General features: G+C 36.8%; 1 protein-coding gene across 5 annotated transcripts in view; it reads left to right on the top strand.

The window, feature by feature from the left end:
* Positions 1 to 3,895: 3,895 nt before the first annotated feature.
* The window catches only part of epha6 (eph receptor A6), a 691,207-nt gene continuing 674,597 nt past the window's right edge, over positions 3,896 to 20,505 (top strand). For 4 of the 5 annotated variants that reach the window (XM_073045584.1, XM_073045587.1, XM_073045586.1 and 1 more), the window contains exon 1: positions 3,896 to 4,300. In XM_073045584.1, coding sequence (XP_072901685.1) covers positions 4,219 to 4,300 — 82 coding nt within the window. In that variant the 5' untranslated portion in view covers positions 3,896 to 4,218. Of the gene's footprint in view, positions 4,301 to 4,496; positions 4,586 to 20,505 lie in introns of those variants that run through there. The other variant, XM_073045585.1, reaches the window with a different exon arrangement.

The following is a 20,505-nucleotide window of genomic DNA, read 5'->3' as shown; positions in this document are numbered from 1 at the left end:
TGGCAAATTAGATTGAACTAAACTATGATATAGACAATGAAGTTTGTTACAATGTTTTGCACATTTGAAAATTAGGAATAATAAAACTTTCCAATATATTTTGTTCAAATAAGCAGATTTTCTTCACTGAGGAAGTTTGTGATCTCTTACACAAAATGTCTTAAATCCAAGAGTCAGAAAACACTGGAAGAACTTATTATTTCAGGTCAATGACCTATCACCAGAAATTCTTCAGCTTCTGTCTGCTTTGCAGTTTCTCAAATCTCAATGAAATCATAAAAAGAAAAATAATTTTAAGAATTTTGAGTCACTTGCAACTATTGTTATTTGTTTACCTCCAAATTAATTACAATTAGATTAATAATTTCTTTCTCATTTACAAACATAAGTGACTGATTGTCATTATAGTCCTTATTAAAAATACCTTGTGCATTAAGTCACCAAAAATATCACTTCATCAACTTATTGAATGCATTAAGTCACCAAAAATATCACTTCATCAACTTATTGAATGCATTAAGTTGCCAATTCCTCCACCTGAGGAGTTTATACTTAATTTTATGTCTGATTGCCTGGTTTTGAATTTAACAATCTGTATCCCTACATTGACACAATCTGTCGCACAAGTTAGAATCTCATGCTCAACATCCCAGAGATAAAGCTACTCTCAATGCCACCAAGAAGATGTTAGTACTTTCCAAATTTCATTATTGTCTTTAATCAATATTGGTCCATATTCCTAATATAGTTAATGTATTCTGCTGAAGGTTAAGAAAGAGATGGAAAGGAGAAATCTGTAAACGTCCTTCAGAATTTCCAGTAATTGCTTCCAAGTGGGAGTTCATCACGAATTCACCCAATTGGCAGCAACCAGCAACAATTCACCTTAAGTACGGCAATCAAACAATCAATAACGATGAAATGGGCGTGGCTTTGACGGGGGGTTCTTGTAACCCACACACTTACCTATAATACCTCATCATCGGCTTTGATTATCCAATATTACGATAATGACGACGCTGCGATTGTGATACCGTATTAACTACTGAGATGCTTTTTAAATTTTTAAATTCCATTTTTTATTAATGATTTAGTGTTGATGTCTACAATGCTTCTAAAAATCTGATATTTCTAAGCATAATATATTTAATACAGGGAATGCTATAACTTGTTAAATGATCTAGCAAAATTGTGTTTTATCTTAAGCACTATTAACTCGCCGTAAATAGAGAGAGTATCCGCTTTCCGATAGGGGCGTACGTCGTCGCATAAAACTCTTAAGAATTAAAAGTGGAACATGAACTTTGACGAATGGGTGAATGTGACAATGAAGTGAACAAATATTTTATGATGCGTGTAACAACAGGGCCAAGAAATACCTTGTTTAAAAGGCAAGCAGCCTTATATCTGAACGTGCCGTCGACCAAACGTTAAAATCAGTTAAAACATTTTATTTAGGTTCTCTCAGAATTCGCCCTGGCGATTTCTTCAACAAATGTCCACCTTGCATGTTTAAAAACTCTCATAATCCGTTCACCTACTTACATGATACCGTGTTAGCTGCTCTTAAAGAGGTGAAATGTTTGCCGATCGTAAATCAAAGACTGCGCGATATAATCATGAGAGTACTGTCCCCTAACGGCAGCTGCCTTCAGAGTTTTTCACGGGCTTGCGCTTCCTCAGGCTCGTTCCATGCCAGCAGAGTACCAGCGTCTCCACAGATAAAGTATAAATCACACACTGGTTTATTCGCAAGATAAAGAGGCAAAGGAGAGTCCAGTTAACGATAAATAGACGCATCCTTAAAACAATTACATCAACCACGAACAGGAGGTATCATATACATCCACGTCATGTTAAATCAAAGATCAATCGGAATGATTAGCAAGAGCCTCATGGCTGATAGGTCAAGTGTCTGAGTTGTTCTCTAGGACACTCATTGTAATTTCCACGGATCCTAGACAGAAAGTATTGCAGTCAAATGATTTACTGTATTTATAACCGAAAATATATATTTACAATATTAATATTAAGGTTATTAATTACAAATGTGCAGAATTAATTTCGTCTATTAATAGAATTGGTGTGATCTTGTGTTATACCTTTGCAGCGTTTTAAAATGTACATATATTTTCATGGCTTGTCCCACCTGTATGTGACTATAGTAATACTCCATCATTGTTTAACGTATTTACATATTAAGAAATATGGTTGTAATTTATATTTTAGTCTGCATGGCTCCTAGTTAAGAAAAGCCTTGAGTTTAAATGTCTTTACTGTCTCACCTTATACAATCTCTGCGATCCCCGGCCCTTGGCCCAAATATCCCCAATGTACATTATTCTATAATTGGAGGTACGACTGCTCTGACGAAGGTTTGGAGACGGAAAACACTAACAGTTCTTTTTCTATGGATGCTGCTCGACGTCCGAGTTTTTCCAGCATTTTCTGCCCTTTTTTTCTGCTTTCCCCCCGCATTTAAGAAACATCCGAAGACTTGGCAAGCAAGCTCTGATCCCCAAGCCTTTGGCTTCCCACCCAATTGCTCACGGTGTCATTTGGTACCACGGAAGGCGTTGGGACATAATGAATATTGTTGCAATGTAGAATATTATTGATTGGTATTTGTCAGATATTCAGAACATAGTTAATCTAATGAAATTGAAGGAGATAAAGTGAGCAAAATGATTATTAATTGTGCTATGATACCACGCAATACAGATCAGATGGTGTAATTTCAAGCAAGGGTGAATGAAGAAGCTTATCATGAAAGAGTTTCCCTTCTCTTTCCATTTATTGTAAACTACACAATTGCACACAAATGAAATTTAGTTGATGAAGCGGTATGTTTGAACGATGAGAATGAAGCTAGTTTAAGAATGGTGTGTGATCTCATACTAGTCACCTTAATCCAATTTATAATTACTCTATCCTTTATAAATTGCCACACGCCTAGAGGATGGTTATTATTTACCAATCAGAACCAAATTTGTGAACCCCGACTGCAAAATTCCGCTTGTGATTAATTTCAATTTGAATATTCCCTTTCCTCTACCCGGCATTATTTAGTTAGACAATTGGTGGTATTTTGTTTTCTGGGGCCGGGGGAGCTGCCTGCTGTATTTTGTACGAGATTGCACTTTCCTGTGCAACTGAACACCCAAAGAGCCGCTCGGGTGACCTCAGACGTGAAATACTTTCCCCGCCCTACTTGGGTTTCCCAGTACGTTTGACCAATTGCGTGGACAAAGTCATCAGTGGTTACTGATTTAAAGCTGCTCGAGACCCCTGCCAAAATACTCTCACTCAACCTTGTAAGAGTTGGGAACAAGCTGTATGTTTTGTTATTTAAGAGCGGGAAGTAGCGTTGAGTAGCTGTTGTTGACACCCTCTGGTGCTCAATGTCAGCTCACTTGACCTGCCAGTGGCTCAGAGGCGCCTGTCCAGCTCTTCCCTCGCCGCCAGCTTTCCCGCTCATCCGCCTGGACACACGTTCTCCCAGGGGCGTTTTATAAAAAGCGCAGCTATGACTATCCTCCAAGGGGCAAGAATGCCAGCGCCCGTCTTTCTGGTTTCTATAACGATGATGTATAAAAAATAGCAAGTTTTATACAGTGTGAGCGGACTGGGCGAGCGAGCTGCTGAAAGTTGGTAATTTGTGGTGCGCTCGCATTTGCTGGAAACAATCCCCACCAAAGCCGGCTTCTTGTACACTCCTTTGTCTGATTATTTTAAATATAATACTTTTCAAACCGGCGAGAGATAATTGGCGTTCGTACTTATATTCTGCAGCTACAAGCCGTCACTATAGAGGGAGGAGGATAATTAGTCCTGAGATTCATGAGGCCAGGCGGGGGTCTCTCCCACTCCCCCTTCCCAACGAATGGGAATTTTCGTGACCACTGTTGAAAGCAAGGGGGGTCTGGCTGTGAAGTGACTGACTACCTGTCCGTCAGCCGAGAGACCAGAGGGATGCTGCTGTGTGCTTGGTGACTGCAATTCCCAGACGATGGCTCCCTCAGTTTGGACGTGAGCGGACGACCGGAGGAGGGCAGCCGCACTAACACGCTTCTCCGGCTATTCCGCTCCTATTATTTTATTATTTTTTTTTTTCAAATTTTTGACAGTCGGAGGGCCTACCTGGTGCCTTCCTGTCTCAGCCAGAGTGAGTTGAGCCGCTTCTCTTGGAGCCGGGACTGAGAAGGGTGTGTTTGAAGGATGATTTTGAGCGTGGGCTTCAGCATCTTCCTGCTTCTCTCTCATCGGGTCCTCGGCGCTGAGAGTCACATTTCCACCGAAGGTAAGAGAGAGCGCCCCGGGGAAAGTGACAGCCACTCAACACCACCTTTAACTTTAGCAACCCCGCCAGTAGCCGCTTCGGCCCGGGGAGCGCCACTCTTGTTGCTGTCATTTGAAGTGGGCGCAGGATTTTATGTTTACAAAATGGCAATGACAGCGGCGTTTAAAAATAAAATGCATATTTTTCCCGGTATCTCAGTAACCCAGCGCAGGAACGGACCCCGCGATGTTGTACAGTATCTGAAATAACACCTTCCATAAGTTGGAGCTAAACTGATGCAAAATGGTAATGAGTTACACTCGGGTTTAATGTTTGTGGAAAATCGTGGGCGCTTAGTTTATAACTGAAAATCGCTCTGTTCAAATAGATCTGTGTTTTAACTTAAACGGCTGGTTGCTGGGTCCATCCTTCTGGTGTTGTTTTAAATATTGCAAAATTTATTTTGTAGCTATTTCCTTTAAAATTAACACATTGATATGTTGTTATTCCAGTTTCTTTTATAAAACAATCTATAATGTGCAATATTGTCCTAATTTATCATATTGCATTGTTCGTAGATCATATAATGTTCAAAGGGAAGCAGTTTTCCTTATATCTTTTCTAAATGGTTTTAAACTATTCTGGAATAATCTCACTTTCACTGTAATAACTTACCAGTTTGAGGGGAGATAATGAAATAAAAGGTAGTAGTAACAGCAAATTTAAACTACAGTTGCCGGCCTTGGTTCCAAAGGCCCAGCCGAAGTACTTTCCGATTCAGTCCTTATCTGATTGAGCCATGATCCGTTTCCCGTAAATATTTCGAGACCAAGATCGACATCCATTGAGATTTTCAGCAGAGATAACCAACAGTGGTATCAAGCAGCTGTTCGTATAAGCCAGGCTTGGGACATGTCATGCCTATACTAAGGACAATCGGGCTCTTTTTAAAGTTTATCATTTGAAAAGGACTGCTGCAAGGTTAAAACAGTGACTGCAGCTGCTTTCAGGAAATAGGTGTACGTCATCATTCGGGTGCTTTTTGCTGGGACAATTGTAATAAAATTGAGAATGGATTCTGCTAAAATTATCTGTAATGTTGATGTCTGATGGGACAATATGTGAACTAAAAGCAAGGTTTGCAACATGTTTATATGCAGTGTTTATATACGTTCGCAAAGAAAACAACTATTCCTCTTCTCTTTTATGAGATAAGCCAATGCATTATTTAATGTCATTAGTGTGCTGCTACATATCAATGTCCTGAAGAAGAGTGGGATTTTGAGAATGCTTTAATATTTGAATCAAAGGGTGCATCCAAGATGCATAGAGCAATACAACCGAGGGAAACAATGCTAACTGCGCAAACTATCTGGAGTTTTTAAGTATTCTGGTGGTGGTAGTTGCTTTTTTGTTTCATGATTTGTTCACTTGGTCAGTATGTAAATCTTTGCTAAATTTATAATTGAGTTATTTAACTCTGCCCATTAAATGCCTTTGGGTATCATTTCCCTTAATAGTTATAATGAGTACTTTTTGAACTATAGTGTCAATTTATAGGGTTGTCAGAATCCTTTCAATTAAAAAAATGTTGCAGTTTTAGTGGTCTGTGGATTTTGTTTTGGAAATTAATCCTTGGAACTAAAACTTCAGTCTGGTTGATTAAACATTTGCAACCATTTTTAATACTTCATCCTGGGAGGTTTTGGTCTCTCTTCCACCCATCAGAAATATTTATCAAGACCTTCACACTGTCAAGAATTCCTCCCATCCATCCAACAATCTCTTTGACCCCCTATCATCAGGCAGGAGGTACCGCAGCTTTAGGATAAAACTATTAGAATGAAAACCAGCTTCTTCCCCCAGGCCATAAAATTACTGAACTCCCGGCCACCGCCCAGGTCTCGTGCATGATGCGCCACTAGCATTATACTGCTTACTTTTTAACTTGTGTCATAAATGTGCCTTAGTATTGGTTAATTGTCATATTCATATGTTGTGCACCTGGGTCTGGAGGAATATTGTTTCCTTTGGCAGTATACATGTGTAGGCTTGAATGACAGTAAATTGAACTTGAACTTGGGAACATTTTGAATTTGTTTTCTCTTTCAACAAAAAGTTAACTTCATAGAGTCAACAAAGGTTCAGGAGGTGTAAAATAAGTTTTAACCTAAACATTCTGCATTCAGACCCTAATGTAAAATAAGTGGTTTTATGGTTTAAAGCAAACATTTTATAATTTCATGGATCATCATTTGATTGCAATAATACAGTATATTCTAAAGACTGGACAGGTGTGATGTGTATAATAATCTGAAAGGGATGAGAAGATGTTGCTTAAGTTGAGCTTGTGGTAAAAGCATTGGTTTTTTTTTCATAAGTTGCTTTAATAGTTCTATTACACAAGCCCAGGATTTACGTAGGAATAGTATAACATATTAAGTCAGCAAATTCATAAGAATAAAATGCATAATTATTATAACCAAATTATATGTAGTATTTGTGGACTTAATTTACATTTTTTTTGTATTTATTTATTATATCCTGTTACAGTTCTCTGTTAAAGTAATGGTGAGGCTGGCAGTGCTTGCAGTTTCATGTAAAAATGGCAAAATAACTTCACATGGGGCACTTGCATGATTAAATTTAAAAGCTGGCGCTACTCTATTCTGTTAAATAGTGCAATATTGACTTGCAAGCTACCAGATATTAAAATGGTGCATAGTTGCCATATTTGTGTTCTAAAGGTGGAAAAAACGGTTCGTGGCTTATCCATTTCAATCCCGTTACCAAGCCCAGTTAATTTACAGTCCTCCAAGAGGACACAGTCTTGTCATGGTTTAGAAGCTTGAGCGCCTCAATGACCTGGAGAACTACATATGCTGGTAGGAGTCAGGGCCTTATACTTTGGCTTTTGGTAGGGTCACCCATACCAAATAGGTCAAAGAGTAGAGGCCGGACTAAGTTGTCCACTGGTCTTGCAGCTTCAGGGGTTTAGCTCAAGGCTAACAATCCTGACTAGTCAAACAAAACTGTTAGAAACAGAAAGAAGGAAAAAAATCCTTCATTGCTGCCCTAAACGTCAGCAGTGTAATGGGCAGTGAGTAAGTATTAATTTACAGTGCTAATTAACAAATAAAATAGTGGTGGCTTGTATTTCATATTTCAACTTTTTCTCAATGAAAATATTCTTTCTCTTTATTTTCTCTGAACCTGATTTAGCAGTAATTCCATGCACTTGTGTTTACGTTTTATTTCCAAACCTTGGGATGTTAATTTCTTAGTCCTTTATTGGATAAAGAAGTCTATAGTTAGTTTTCCGATTCAGTCAGGCTCCAAAAGGCCTTCCCCCCCCCCCCCCCCCCCCCATTGGCAGTGCTGTTCCTAGCTCATATTCTCAGCAACATGCAACATAAACTCTGTATAGTTTCTATACAAGGTCGGGTCTTAAATAGCCAGCTGCAACAAATAGTGGCTCAAGCCGTTAGAAATAAAATTAGTACATTTTCTCATGTTGATGCAGAATATATAGAGTAATTGATAAACTTCAGTCTTAAGGAACACTTTCGTACTTTAATCACAAGTCTTAGAGAAGATGCAGTTTTCATATAGGGTATTCTGCAAACTGGCTTATTCTTAGGAATCACTTTGAATTTGGTCTGTGTTTAATACTTGTGATTAGTTGACTGGCTTAGAATATTAATAGCACAATGTCAATCACCTCTTAGAGACTGGGAAAATATCTTAATCAGTTCAAAATTTAACAAAGTCAAGCTTGGAATTAGAATAGATTCAAATTGGTCACTGAAATATGACATCCAATATTCTCACACCATATCGGAAAGAAAAATCAGCATCTGGCTTTGCTTATTTAATTTTTGAAAGGGTTATGTTATAAAGGCAACTAGATGTGCAATATTTGCTTATTTTACTTGGAATAAAAGTAAAAACTTATTATATACAAAAATCCACTGATTATGGTAGCTTTACATGTGGGATTGTAGAAGCTGGAAAAAATTATTCCGAGGATTTATTTTGATTGATTTAATGGTGATATCTTTAACTTATTGTATGGGTATGAGTACAATGTAAATTCAGAATGCTAATGGAAATACCCAAGCAAAGAAGATTAGTGCCCATAGCAGAGGAGATTCATTGATTTCCCTAAATGTTTTTGATTGTCTCTGTTGCAGCAATCATTTTTTGTTGGGTTTTCAATTTGGGCTTAAATGACTATAATTTACAGGGAATTTGTATAGTTTTAAAACTTTGAGCCTATTAAACTGCTTCACCTAGTGTCTTTAATAATGTAGAAAGAATTAATTCAGTTACTTGGAACAAAAGTTTTCAAAGCATTTTACATGAAAATTTGTTAATTTTGTTGAGTGTGTTTGATTGTAAATATTAAGGAAAGCAGGTTATGTTCACTAATCAGCTTTTGTGCTCGGTGAAATTGGTATCTGAATTTAATCCTAGTTGAAGTAGAAGAGTCAAGTTTATCTTTGAATACTTGCTTGCTTTTTGTGCAATATGTGCATGGAAGCAATCTATTTACTGAATTTAAAGAAAACCTTTGTCTAGCCAGTGAACTTTACAATATCCTTTTTAATGCCTGTAAACTACTTTTTTCTGTGTTCTGTTTGGCTTTTTGCTTACAGTTGTGTTATCAATGCTTCTAAGCTAGGCAGCACTGGGAGCCAGGTATGAGTCCTTTTAATTATTGTTTGACCCTCTGCTGTGCAATTCTGAAAATTCCTAGAGCCTTCATACTGTCCGGCAGAAGGGAAGTTGTTTGCTCTGCATCGTGAAACCTGTTACCCAAAATACTTGCAATTGCAATATCCGATTCCCATATTTTAACTTCATGGTCCTGTAGCAGAATGCATTATTAAATGCCTGTATTCTTCTACTTGTTTCTGTCGTGCAATTTTGAAGGTGGAAATTGTAGCTAATTAGCTTATGGTAGACTCCTGTTTGCTTTCTCAGAGACTGATCAGCATGCCCTATCAGGGGTTTCCCAACCTTTTCTATGCTGTGGACTAAGCAAGGGGTCTGTAGACCCCAGGTTGGGAACCCCTCACCTAGTTCATCTTTGAACCTGTATGAGCCAGGTCACTTCTGAGAAATGAGCCAAAGTGGGAAAGATGGATAGATAAATGCATTTGATATAAAGCATAAACAAATATCTACACTATGCAATTCTCTCTGCTTTGGATTTGTCACATGCACTTTATTTAATATTTAGCTGTTAACAGGTGTAACAGTTCAAAATGGCACATTCTTTAAATGCATCGATGAATGATTCAACTGTCATGATGCAAATTGTTAAGTATTTATTTTATTTTATTAAAATGTGAAAGCAAATGGTGTAGCTGGTAGTTAAAAAGCAGGACATTCCAAACAAAATGGAAAATGGTAGAACTACTAAGTACATTAGGCAGCATCTGTTCAGAGAACATTTAAGTCAATGCTTCATATTGACTTTCTACAACTTGCAATGTTGACTGAATTAATTTCTCTACATTTTTTTTGTTTCTGATATTGATGATAATACAGGTCACTGTTGGCCATCTTGAACTCTATCAGTGCAGAAATGCACCTCGATGTTAGTGAAAGGATTAACATTGATATGACAGTACTGCGGAACTCAACATTTGTAGCACACACTGTGAAGTGATATGTGTGCTCACACTGAGCACATTGTTCATTATTACTTTGTAGGGTACAACCTATAATGTGACAAAAATCTGTGTGCATTTCAGATTTATATTTAGTATCATTTCATAATGTATTTTAGAGACATTTTATTTTCTAGTTTATAATGAAATAAACTACTACAGTTATTGGAAGATTAAACACTAAAATGTAATGGAAGTAGAAAGGTTCATAAAGGTATTTCATATTCAGTTATATTGGTGCAGGATTGCAGCAAATACAGATTGGTTAGATAAGTACAGGAACTCTACAGCAGGCAGACATTTGGAGATTATAATATGGAATAAATTGAACAGAAACGTTCATTTTAAAGAAAAACACAGCCAATATGGATTTATTAGACATGTCATGTCTGACAAATTTAACAAGTGTTTAGTTTGAGGAAAAGCAGTGGGTGTTTAGTAGATGGATTTTCAAATGTTTGAAGTGGAGCATTAGAAGCACTCAGGATGAAAGTTGTTATAAAAGGAAATGCAGGAGCAAGGAAATGAAGTTGAATGGTAAGAGCTGATAAATGTAATTCTGGCTATATATCTATACATTATATAGAATCATTTAATATTGGATTTCTGTATTCTCAGGTACAAAGTGGTATGCAATAGTCCAATCCCAAAATTTGTTCAGAATAGTTCATGTAAAATTATTTAAGGGCAAAGTTAACATAATTATCTTTCAAATACACAGTGTAATCATGAGAAAACACATGTATTCTATGTTGTAAAATTCTTTTAAAGATGTGCTATAAGGTCTATTGCTCTATGGGTGAAATCTTATCCATTTGTATTAATGATTCTTTATCATCTCTAACATTCAGAACCCTCAGTTGAAATGAAGACTGCTGGCACTTAGAAAACATTTAGAAGTCAGGATGAAGCAAAAGCAAAGTAATATTAAAGTGAACAAAATCTTTCATCATTGTTATCATCTCAGTAAAACTTCTACTGTGCATCTTCTATAATATCTTGATGTCCTTCCAAGTTCTGGGAACGAAACAATGCTGAAAGAGCATGCGACAGTCATTTGACTTTGATTGAACTGATATTTTTTAACTAAATTGTGTGGTTTCATTACATAAAGTTCAAAGTAAATTTATTATCAAAGTACACATATGCCACCCTATACTACCCTGAAATTTATTTTCTTGTGGGCATACTCAATAAATCCATGATAAAATTATTGCCATGACAGGATCAAAGAAAAACTGCACCAACTTGGGTGCTCAATCAGTTTGAAAAGAACAACAAGCTTTGCGAATACAAAAAGAAATACATAATACAAAACAAATGAGCAATAAATATTGAGAACATGAAATGAAAAGTTCTTGAAAGTGAGTCGATAGGTTGTGGGGCAAGTGAAGTTGAGTGAAGATATCCCCTTTGGTTCAAGAGCCTGACGTTTAGAGGTAATAACAATTCCTCAACCTGGTGGTGTGAGTTCTGAGGCTCCTGTACCTTCCTGATACCAGCAACGAGAAGAGAGCTTGTCTAGGGTGGAAAGGGCTCCCTGATGATAGATGCTGCTTTTCTGTGACATTGTTTCATGCAGATGTGCTCAATGGTTTGATATCAATCCAAACTAATTATGATATTCAATTCACTGAAATAAGTCAATATATGTTTTCAAAATCTTTGATTAATTTATTGCTCTATAATGTTCATAGTTTAAAATCCTAGTGTATTACATAATGAAGTCAGGGTGTCAAAAGGTATGGGGAGAAGGCAGGGGAGTGGGGATGACCGGAAGAATTGGATCAGCTCATGATTAAATGGCGGAGCAGACTCGATGGTCCGAATGGCCTACTTCTGTTCCAATATCTTATGGTCTAACTTAAACCAGATTTCAACTATTTTCTTTGAGAAAATTTAGAATAGGAAAGGGTTAGTACACCATCTATTCAACATGTTTGTGTTTAAAATTCTAGCATTTGATAATAAATGGAGAAATTGCTTCCACTGGAAAGAGACACTAATTCAGAATATGAGGAAAGAATTTACTGTGTATTACCTGTGAATTCTGGAAGCAGAATAAATTTTGTAAATAAGTGGGTACATAATTAAATTAGAATCTTGCTAGCTCCATGCCCCAGCTTTGAAGTTGTATCTCTGAAAATTGGGGTTTTTTTCTTGTATATATAATTGTCTTTGAATGTTCCAATAGAAACTGCTGCCATCAAATTTCAAATGTAACATTTCATGCAATGATAATTGAATGATGAGATTTTCCCTTATTTCTCCTCTAATTCTTCCACCAGTTAACATGAATTAGAAACTTCTTACCATTTAACTTGCCTGAAGAAGCAGTTTCCCCTATTTGTTCTCTAAAAACCTCAGTTTTGAGGACTCGAGTAGATTTCTACTTGGCCTTTAACCATTCCTCCATCCCAAGCGGAAAAATAAAGTTCTATTTTATTAGCCTCCAAAGCCAATCCAGTTACTCAACCTAAGTATCATCTCAGTAATATACACATATCTTCTCTAAATCCTTCCCAAGAGTGTTATGTTTAGAATTGTACAGAATAACCTAAGGTATGTAAAGTGTAGAATGCTGCTTTTGCTTTTGTATTCAGTATCGTATTTCTTATTAAAGCCAGGTAACTCTCAATTTCTTAACCAGGTGTATTGCCACTTCCAGAGTGTTGTGAATGTTCACCCCCTGGTGGTTTTATTCTTGCACTTCCTTCAAAACAGTCCCTTGTACAGAACTATCATGTCTTATTTAATCATTTAAGGGCACCTTCTGCAAAACTTTGGTAATCAGCTGTATTATCGTTTATCTTTGAAATCTGATGAGAAATAACAAAATGAATGATATAAAAGTTTGTAGAAGTTGTTTTTTTTCTCTCTAAAAATGAAATCCTAAGAAAGTTCTTAAAAATCTCTATTTCAGAAAGCAATTGACAGTGTTAACATTAGGTCACTAGACACGGCATCCTGTAATCAAAGAAATTTGTGGATTATTAGAAATGCTTAAAAGGAAGTAAATGTTGCATGGATCTCGGAGCCAGAATTCTTTGTTTACCGAAATTAAACCGGTATCATGATATTGGATGTTCATTATAGTCCCCTCCTTGTATTCTGTTCCATTGTCCTTAAGTCTTTTGGAGGAGAAGCCAACAGATGACTTGTACTGTAGTGACCTTTTATTTCTAATGATTTAAAAATTAATTTCAGTTACGCAAAGGTTGTTCCACTTGACCTTTCAAAGATATTTTAGTCACAAAGTCGAGCAGCCATTAGCAAATAATTGGAAGATGTGTTCATCTTGATGTATGGTTCGGTGTGGAGTGACTGCTTTCACTGTAAAAAGCTTCAAATAAAAGCAATCATGGTTCCAACTTTATGTGAAAGAAATCATTTACAGGTTAAGGTTGTAACTGACAATATGTGCATTCAGTGCCCTTGAGAAAGTATGGTGAGATGCTGGTTAGAAAGCTGCAGTGATTCTGATGGAGTTGCTCACTCATTTCTAGGATTTGGATCAAACCATAGTGAAAGACTGGTGATTCGATAGAGTTCCTATGCACTAAGAGCATGGGAATTAATCCTTTTTGGTATTAATGTTACCATGCTTGATGGGTATTTTGGGGATGGCCCACATTACTTATGAAGTAGCTCTGTGGATAGGAGTGGATGTTCACCATGGTAGATAGCATACTAATTCAGTTTTTCTCAAGATGGTGCCAAACCTCCTGAGTAGCTGGAGCTGTACTCGCATAGATGATGGAAAAGCCCTGAGGAGATGGGAGATGAATAATGATATCCAGCTTCTAGCCTGTTTTTGTGGCCATAGTCATTATTTGTCTGATCCAGTTTTGCCTCAAAAGTGATCAGAATTGCTAATGTTCAGTGGGATTATTATTACCAAAATAGAGTCTGGAAGCCCAAAATACTTGTACTTCACAAATACTGCAGCACAAGCCCAACGTGAAGATTGCAGAAATCACACAGTTAATGATCTCCATTTGTCCGTGCAGGGTTATCTTTATATAATGGTTCAAAGTCAACAGTCTTTGAAATGTTAAGTAGTATTCCCTTTTCCCTACGTAAACACTAATACTGTCTGAGACTTTAGTCAGTTAGTATGCAGATCATCCACAACAAAATCTAATCTTTCCGCTTATTTAATTGTTTAACTAACTTAGATGTACAACACATGCTTATCCCAGTATAAAGATTAGAGGTTGACAATACATTTCAAATTCACTATTTTTAATTATTTATTTTCAATTTAACTTTGCAAGATTACTGTGGCATTATTATTTTAACACCCGAAAAATACTCTATTTAACTTTTCATTATGTGTTCCATAAAATCTATTTAGGGAAGCATTTGCTGCTTGCACTTGACCTTTTCGGTACATGTCAGAATTGCTGAAAGCAATCCTATTGATGTAGCTAGTCCTATCTATGGGGTTTATAAATGGCTCAGAGATGACTGGAGTAGTGCATCTTCAAGTGAGCACCATAACTGGCTTTTTCCCTGGCCCTTCAATTGGTGTTGTGTTATGTTTTGCAATGCAGAATAATAGTTATTTAAATTGATCATAGTACTAAAGGACATCTGGTTCATCCTGAACCCCAAGTCCAAGAGATTATCATTTTCACCAATGGAATACAAAGGTACAGAAATAAACAGAGAGCTAATGCAAAATAGATAAATTGGACTGTTTTTGGATAAAGAATCGAACAGGAAAATAATTTAAAGATGGGAGTGTATTTCTTAAAAATTAAATATAGGGCAATTTCAAATATTCCCTTTCTGGAACATGGTAGTCGAGACTTGAGGTAGAACTATAAATCACATCATTAATAGAAACCACAAGACATAAAACATGAAACCTAAATGGCTGTAAAGAGATGCACTTGCATTAATGGCATAAATCCAATAATTTCTGACACTTACGAGAAGTTAACTGCTTTTGCATTTGTAAGGCAGAGTAGAAGAACAAAAACTACAATGGCCATTTCTAACTACGTATTCATTCCTCTTCGCACATCTCTTGCCACAGTTTTATTTTTATTACACATTAATTATGATTAATGCTGAGAACCCACAGTTATCTTCCCAGTATCAGCTCAGCCAATGGTGCATTATTATGCCTTCTATTTGAAAATCAAATTGTTTGCAGTTCTTAGCCTCACAGAATTAACAGAAGAAACTTAAATGGAGTATCTGGTCTTGTACCATATCAAGTTGCCAGAGTAAAGGTGCTGGTTTCCAATTCATGCAGCTAACCTTAAGTTTGAAATGCAAGACACAGAAGAAATTGGCTGATAAGAAGCAAAATGGGGTCATTGGATTTTGCATTAAAGTCTCTTGAATTGAGTTTCAGTCCATATGTAATGAATATTTATACACATTCAAAAGCACAAATGCTGGAAGTTGCCATAAAATGGTATTCGATTTGCTTTGAAAATACTATATATGTTTAAATATTCTAGTGCAAATGATATATTTAATTTTATCCCACTGAAGGAGAAACCTGTTGTTTGTCATGCAGACTGCAGTGTTGTTCATGATAAACTAAGCAGCTGAAAAATCATCAATTATTATTTTCAGTGTAAAATGAGCTTTTTCTCCTGGGACTTGAACAGAGACTTGTCATTGTTGTAACCTCCTTAAAGATTAGTGGTTTCAAGGGAAATAAACACTGGGGCATTTGGTTTGCTAAAATCCTATTGTAGGTTGAAACCATTTTATTTATTCCCAACCCCTTTTACAAAAAATTCTGAGGCAGCATTAGGAGCTCAGTCGGGTTTTTAGATTATTAGACGAAAGATGTAAACCTAGACCTTGATGGAGCTCCATTTCACTTCATTGAACACTTATATTCAGGCATTTTGTGCAATTTTTGCTGAATGGATAAGCTTGTAATGAAACTCCTGGGGCCATACAACCAGTATTTGTATCTCAACCAATGGAATATATGGATTGAGGATTATAAGGATGCAATGATGGAAATCAGTGGAATTTAAAATCAAACTGGGTATACAGAGTGTGTGATGAGGAAGAAAAATCAGAATTTTGAAACAGAATCTTACTCTGCCTCAGTCTGAGTTCTTCTCATTTTCAAATAAATTAGAATTTGAATATCTTAAGACTAAAAATAGGCACTTTAATTTACATGCAAGAAGTAGATGTGCTTTAACATGGAGCCTATCACATCGCTTGTATGATGTCCCAAAGTTCTTCACAACCACTGTAGTACTTTACAAATATAGTTGCCATTGTAATCTGTATAATGGTCTGTTAGGCTACATCCACACTAGACCGGATAATTTTGAAAACGCTGGTTTCGAGTAAAAACGATAGGCGTCCACACTATGCGTTTTTGGAAATATCTCCATCCACACTGAAACGGAGATTTTGGCGAATAATCTCCTCCTGCGCATGCGCAGGACACATCTCCTGAAAACAAGTGACATGTTTGGTGTTGAATCTCGCTGTAAAAGTGCACGTTTGTGTAGTTACAGACTAGAAAAACTTAAAACGATGGACAGCTGTTGGCTCTCGCGCAGGAGAACTTAAAAATATTTTTAAAAATACTGGAGCGTACGGCAGCAACCAACCGGGAGTTCAATGACAGATTGACCCAGCTGATGACGAACATTGAAAAACTGACTAACTCTGTTGCATTAATAAAGCACCTTGTTAAATGTATAAAACATGTCTGCATCAGTGTTATCTTGTATTTCCATACAATGTTACATTAGGCTGTTACACATCTATTGTCAGAGAAGTACTTGCATAAATAGGTAAACCACCTTCATACGAGCAAGGACAGAAAACAGGGCAAAGTGAGTACAGTATACTTATTTATTCAGTAAGTTATGGGTCAAAGTATTTGGTGAGTACATTTCTAACTCTTCTGGCTTCAGTCTCTTTGCCGTCTATTCTGAAATTGTTAAGTTGCGTTCAAGAAAACAATGAAATAGCGCGCTGCCGTCTGATAGCATTTTCAGAACTCTCCGGTTACACTGTTCATACTGTTCTGTCCGAGCAGCATTTTCAAAAATAACCCACCTTGGAAAGCGTTTCTGAAAAGCTTCGTTTTCGGGGGGGGGGGGGGGGGGACGACACACGAAAACACCGTTTCAGTGTGGATGGAGGGTAAAAACGAAGAGAAAAGCTTCAGTAACGGATTTATCCAGCGTAGTGTGGATGTGGCCTTAGGTTTTTGAAAAGCAGTGTGATAATGGCCATGTGATCTGTTTCATTAATGTTGATTGAAAGATGAATTTTGGCTCATTCACCTTGGACAACTTCCCCGCTCCTCATCAAAATGTTTTCCTGAGAACTCAGATGGGGCCAAAACATTTGTGTTTATGTCTGTAGAGGGGTATTTGAAATTCCAGCCTTCTGACTTGGATGGGATTGACCACTTTAATCACAGCTGACATGACTGGTGAAAACTACCAGTGCATTTTGTGACCAGAAACATTAAATAGCTTTGCATCTGCAGGAGTGCTTGCGTTAATCCTATTTGATGTGGTTAAGCACCTTCTTCAGAAATTAAGCTTGCGTAGAATCAATTTCACTAGCCATTATTGTTAGATTGTGGATAGTTTTGTTTAGTGGACCGAGGGAGTGGATGGAAGCGGGTGAAACTTGTTCATGATCATTTAGTGTGAGTGAGAAACGAGAAATCCTAGCAGGCAACTGAACACAGTTCTCATCGGGTTTGAATTCTCCTTTGACTGGGATTGAAATCACCTTTGAGGCACAGAACTAGAGCTGTGATGCAGCAATTAAATTGATTCAGATCAAATAAGGGAACAAATTCATTACTGTTTTTTTTAATAATATATCTTAAATTACTTAAGTAGTTACATCATCCTAAGAGAGACATGTAATGCTCTCAGTTAAGTAAAACCTTGTGCTGAACATGGGATTATTTGTTTTGGTTATTTATACATCAGATACAAGCATTTATGTTGATGCCCACATCCATTACCTGACCCTGATTGCTCACAGAATGGTGGCAAGGCGTTACCTAAATTGCTATAATCTGTGGCTGTATTTCATAGTGAGAGAGAGTGTTTCAGATTTTACAGGATAAGGGAGAAGATGTACTTCTAAGTCAAGATGGTGTGTGACTTTGAGGCATTTCTGCTGGTTGAAGTATACAAATACAGCAGATACTTTCAAAAAATGTCATGGCAAGTTCCTCGAGCAGAGATAATTCCCTAGTGACTATATGAGCTGTAAACCAATCATTCTGCTTTGTGTGATATTACAGTTGCTAGTTGAAGTACCTTTGAAACATAATCTTTAATATTGAAAATGCATGAGCCAGTTTGGACAAAGCAAGCTCTCAGAAATTCCAATTGCCAAATAATCAGCTTCTTTGCAAAGTTAACTTGGATAAATATCACATGGAACAACTACCCTGAAGAATGTCCACTCATGCAGCAGAATAGGCAATATTTCACCTTGCTCCTGATACGCTGTGTGGAGAGGGGAATTGCTTAGCGGTCACGGATCAAGTCATTTGCTGCGGAGTACCAGACTCAATTAACTTTCTAGCGAAATGAGCTCTAGGAGGTTGATGCTAGGGGATTTAGTGACAATACTTTTCAACACAATTGCGTGGGGGACGGACGTAATAAATGGCGATTGCTGTATTGTACTTTTTGTGAAGGAAAAGATACCTGGTATTTATCAACTCATTTGTGAATGTTTTTCAGGTGTTACTGGAAATGTGCATAGTTTGTTTTATAGAACAGAATATTCCATTCATAGAAAGAGAAAACAACCTCATCCCTCTCCATGTGGAGATGCTGCAGCAGCAGGGTTGGCCTTAGGAAGCCTGGGTGTGAACTGCTTGATCATTGGATACTTTGTTGTGAATCAGAGGTTGGATATTGGCCAGAGTAAGTAGGAGTGTTATATTTCCTTCCTTAAAGAACATTAGTTTCCAAATATGATTTTCAACAATTCATTAGTTTCATTGTCGCCATTAGTAAACTTGCTTCATATTCCAGTTTTACATTAAATTTCCCAGCTGCTGCACTGCAAATTGAAACTCTTGTTTCCAGATCATTAGACCAAGTCCCTGGTTTACTAGTTCACTAATGTAACCGTTAAGTCCCACTTCTTGCAAGTGACAAATCATCAGTAATAACATTCGGTCATCTTTAAGGTCAACTCGGCAATCTATTTTGTGATTTTATTCTTGCTTGATCATCATGAAATCATATCAACAAAATACTACTTAAAACTTGTGATTTTTGTTTTGTATAATAAAATTGCATAATAAATTTGTGATAGATGAAATCAGTGCTATTATAATGAAAAAATGTTGTTTATAATCTGATAAATTCCATTTAGTGTCATTGTTCGAGATCTGATTCGCAATACTTATGAGTTTAAATATAAATGAACTGAAAGGATGTTTGGTGAATTGATTTCTGCACACAGTGGACATAGTGATTTATTGTTAACAAAACTAGGAAAATGTATTTTTAATACCATGATCAGTCATTGGTCTAAGTTTGTTGGACATGGGTTTGTCCAAAGTTGTATTACATCAAAAACTAATCTTTCTAGGAAATTCAGTGGCTAAGAAACCAGTTAAGTTTTTTGGTCAATGAAAACCAACAACATATGAATTCTAACAACACACACAAAATGCTGATGGAACGCAACAGGCCAGGCAGCATCTATAGGGAGAAGCGGTGTCGACGTTTCAGGACGAAGGGTCTCAGCCCGAAACATCACCAGCGCTTCTCCTTATAGATTCTGCCTGGCCTGCTGTGTTCTACCAGCATTTTGTGTGTGTGTGTTGCTTGAATTTCCAGCATCTGCAGATTTCCTTGTGTTTGCCATATGAATTCTAAAATGCCTTTTATAGATATATATTATATAATCTATATAATATATTATAGATTGTTGGTAAAGTATTGTAGAGAGCAGAATTTATTTAATGACCATCACTGCACATAAGATTAACCTATTTGTCCACTGCCTGTGAGAAATATGGTTAGCTAATTTGCAACCTGACCCTGTTATGCTGATAAATCCAACAGGAGCATACCGATAATATACTTTCTGGAGTTGATTTGTCACTGACAATAATGGGTTCTTTGAGACCTTAATTAAAATTTCACAGGCACTGAAATCCACAAACAGCATTCATTGTAAAGGAAGTACATACAGTCTGGAAGGTTTAGTGCCTTTGAGATGGTCTCTATTATCATTTCCCTGACTTGCCTTGTATGCTCTTGTGTCTTCATTTTGGTTTGGTCTGTTGAAAATCTACTGCCCTGTTGGACCTTACAGAGAGAGGGGGTACTTGTTCAGGTGATCCTCCAGTTTTCTGCATCAACAAATTGGGTGAGTTGATAATGTAATATACAGAATTGCACCTGAGGAAAATCAGTGTTCTAATTACAAAGGGGATGAACAGTTTCTCAGCCTCCATTTTGTTTTTTTTAATTTTTAGTTAATTGTTGACAGATTTTGACATTCTTCTTTTGATTTGACATGATGCACTATGTTTTGTAGATTAGA

The sequence above is a fragment of the Hemitrygon akajei genome, chromosome 5 (genome assembly GCF_048418815.1).
Source record: "Hemitrygon akajei chromosome 5, sHemAka1.3, whole genome shotgun sequence".
Classification (NCBI taxonomy): Eukaryota; Metazoa; Chordata; class Chondrichthyes; order Myliobatiformes; family Dasyatidae; genus Hemitrygon; species Hemitrygon akajei.
This window is presented reverse-complemented; position numbering and strand designations above follow the sequence as displayed.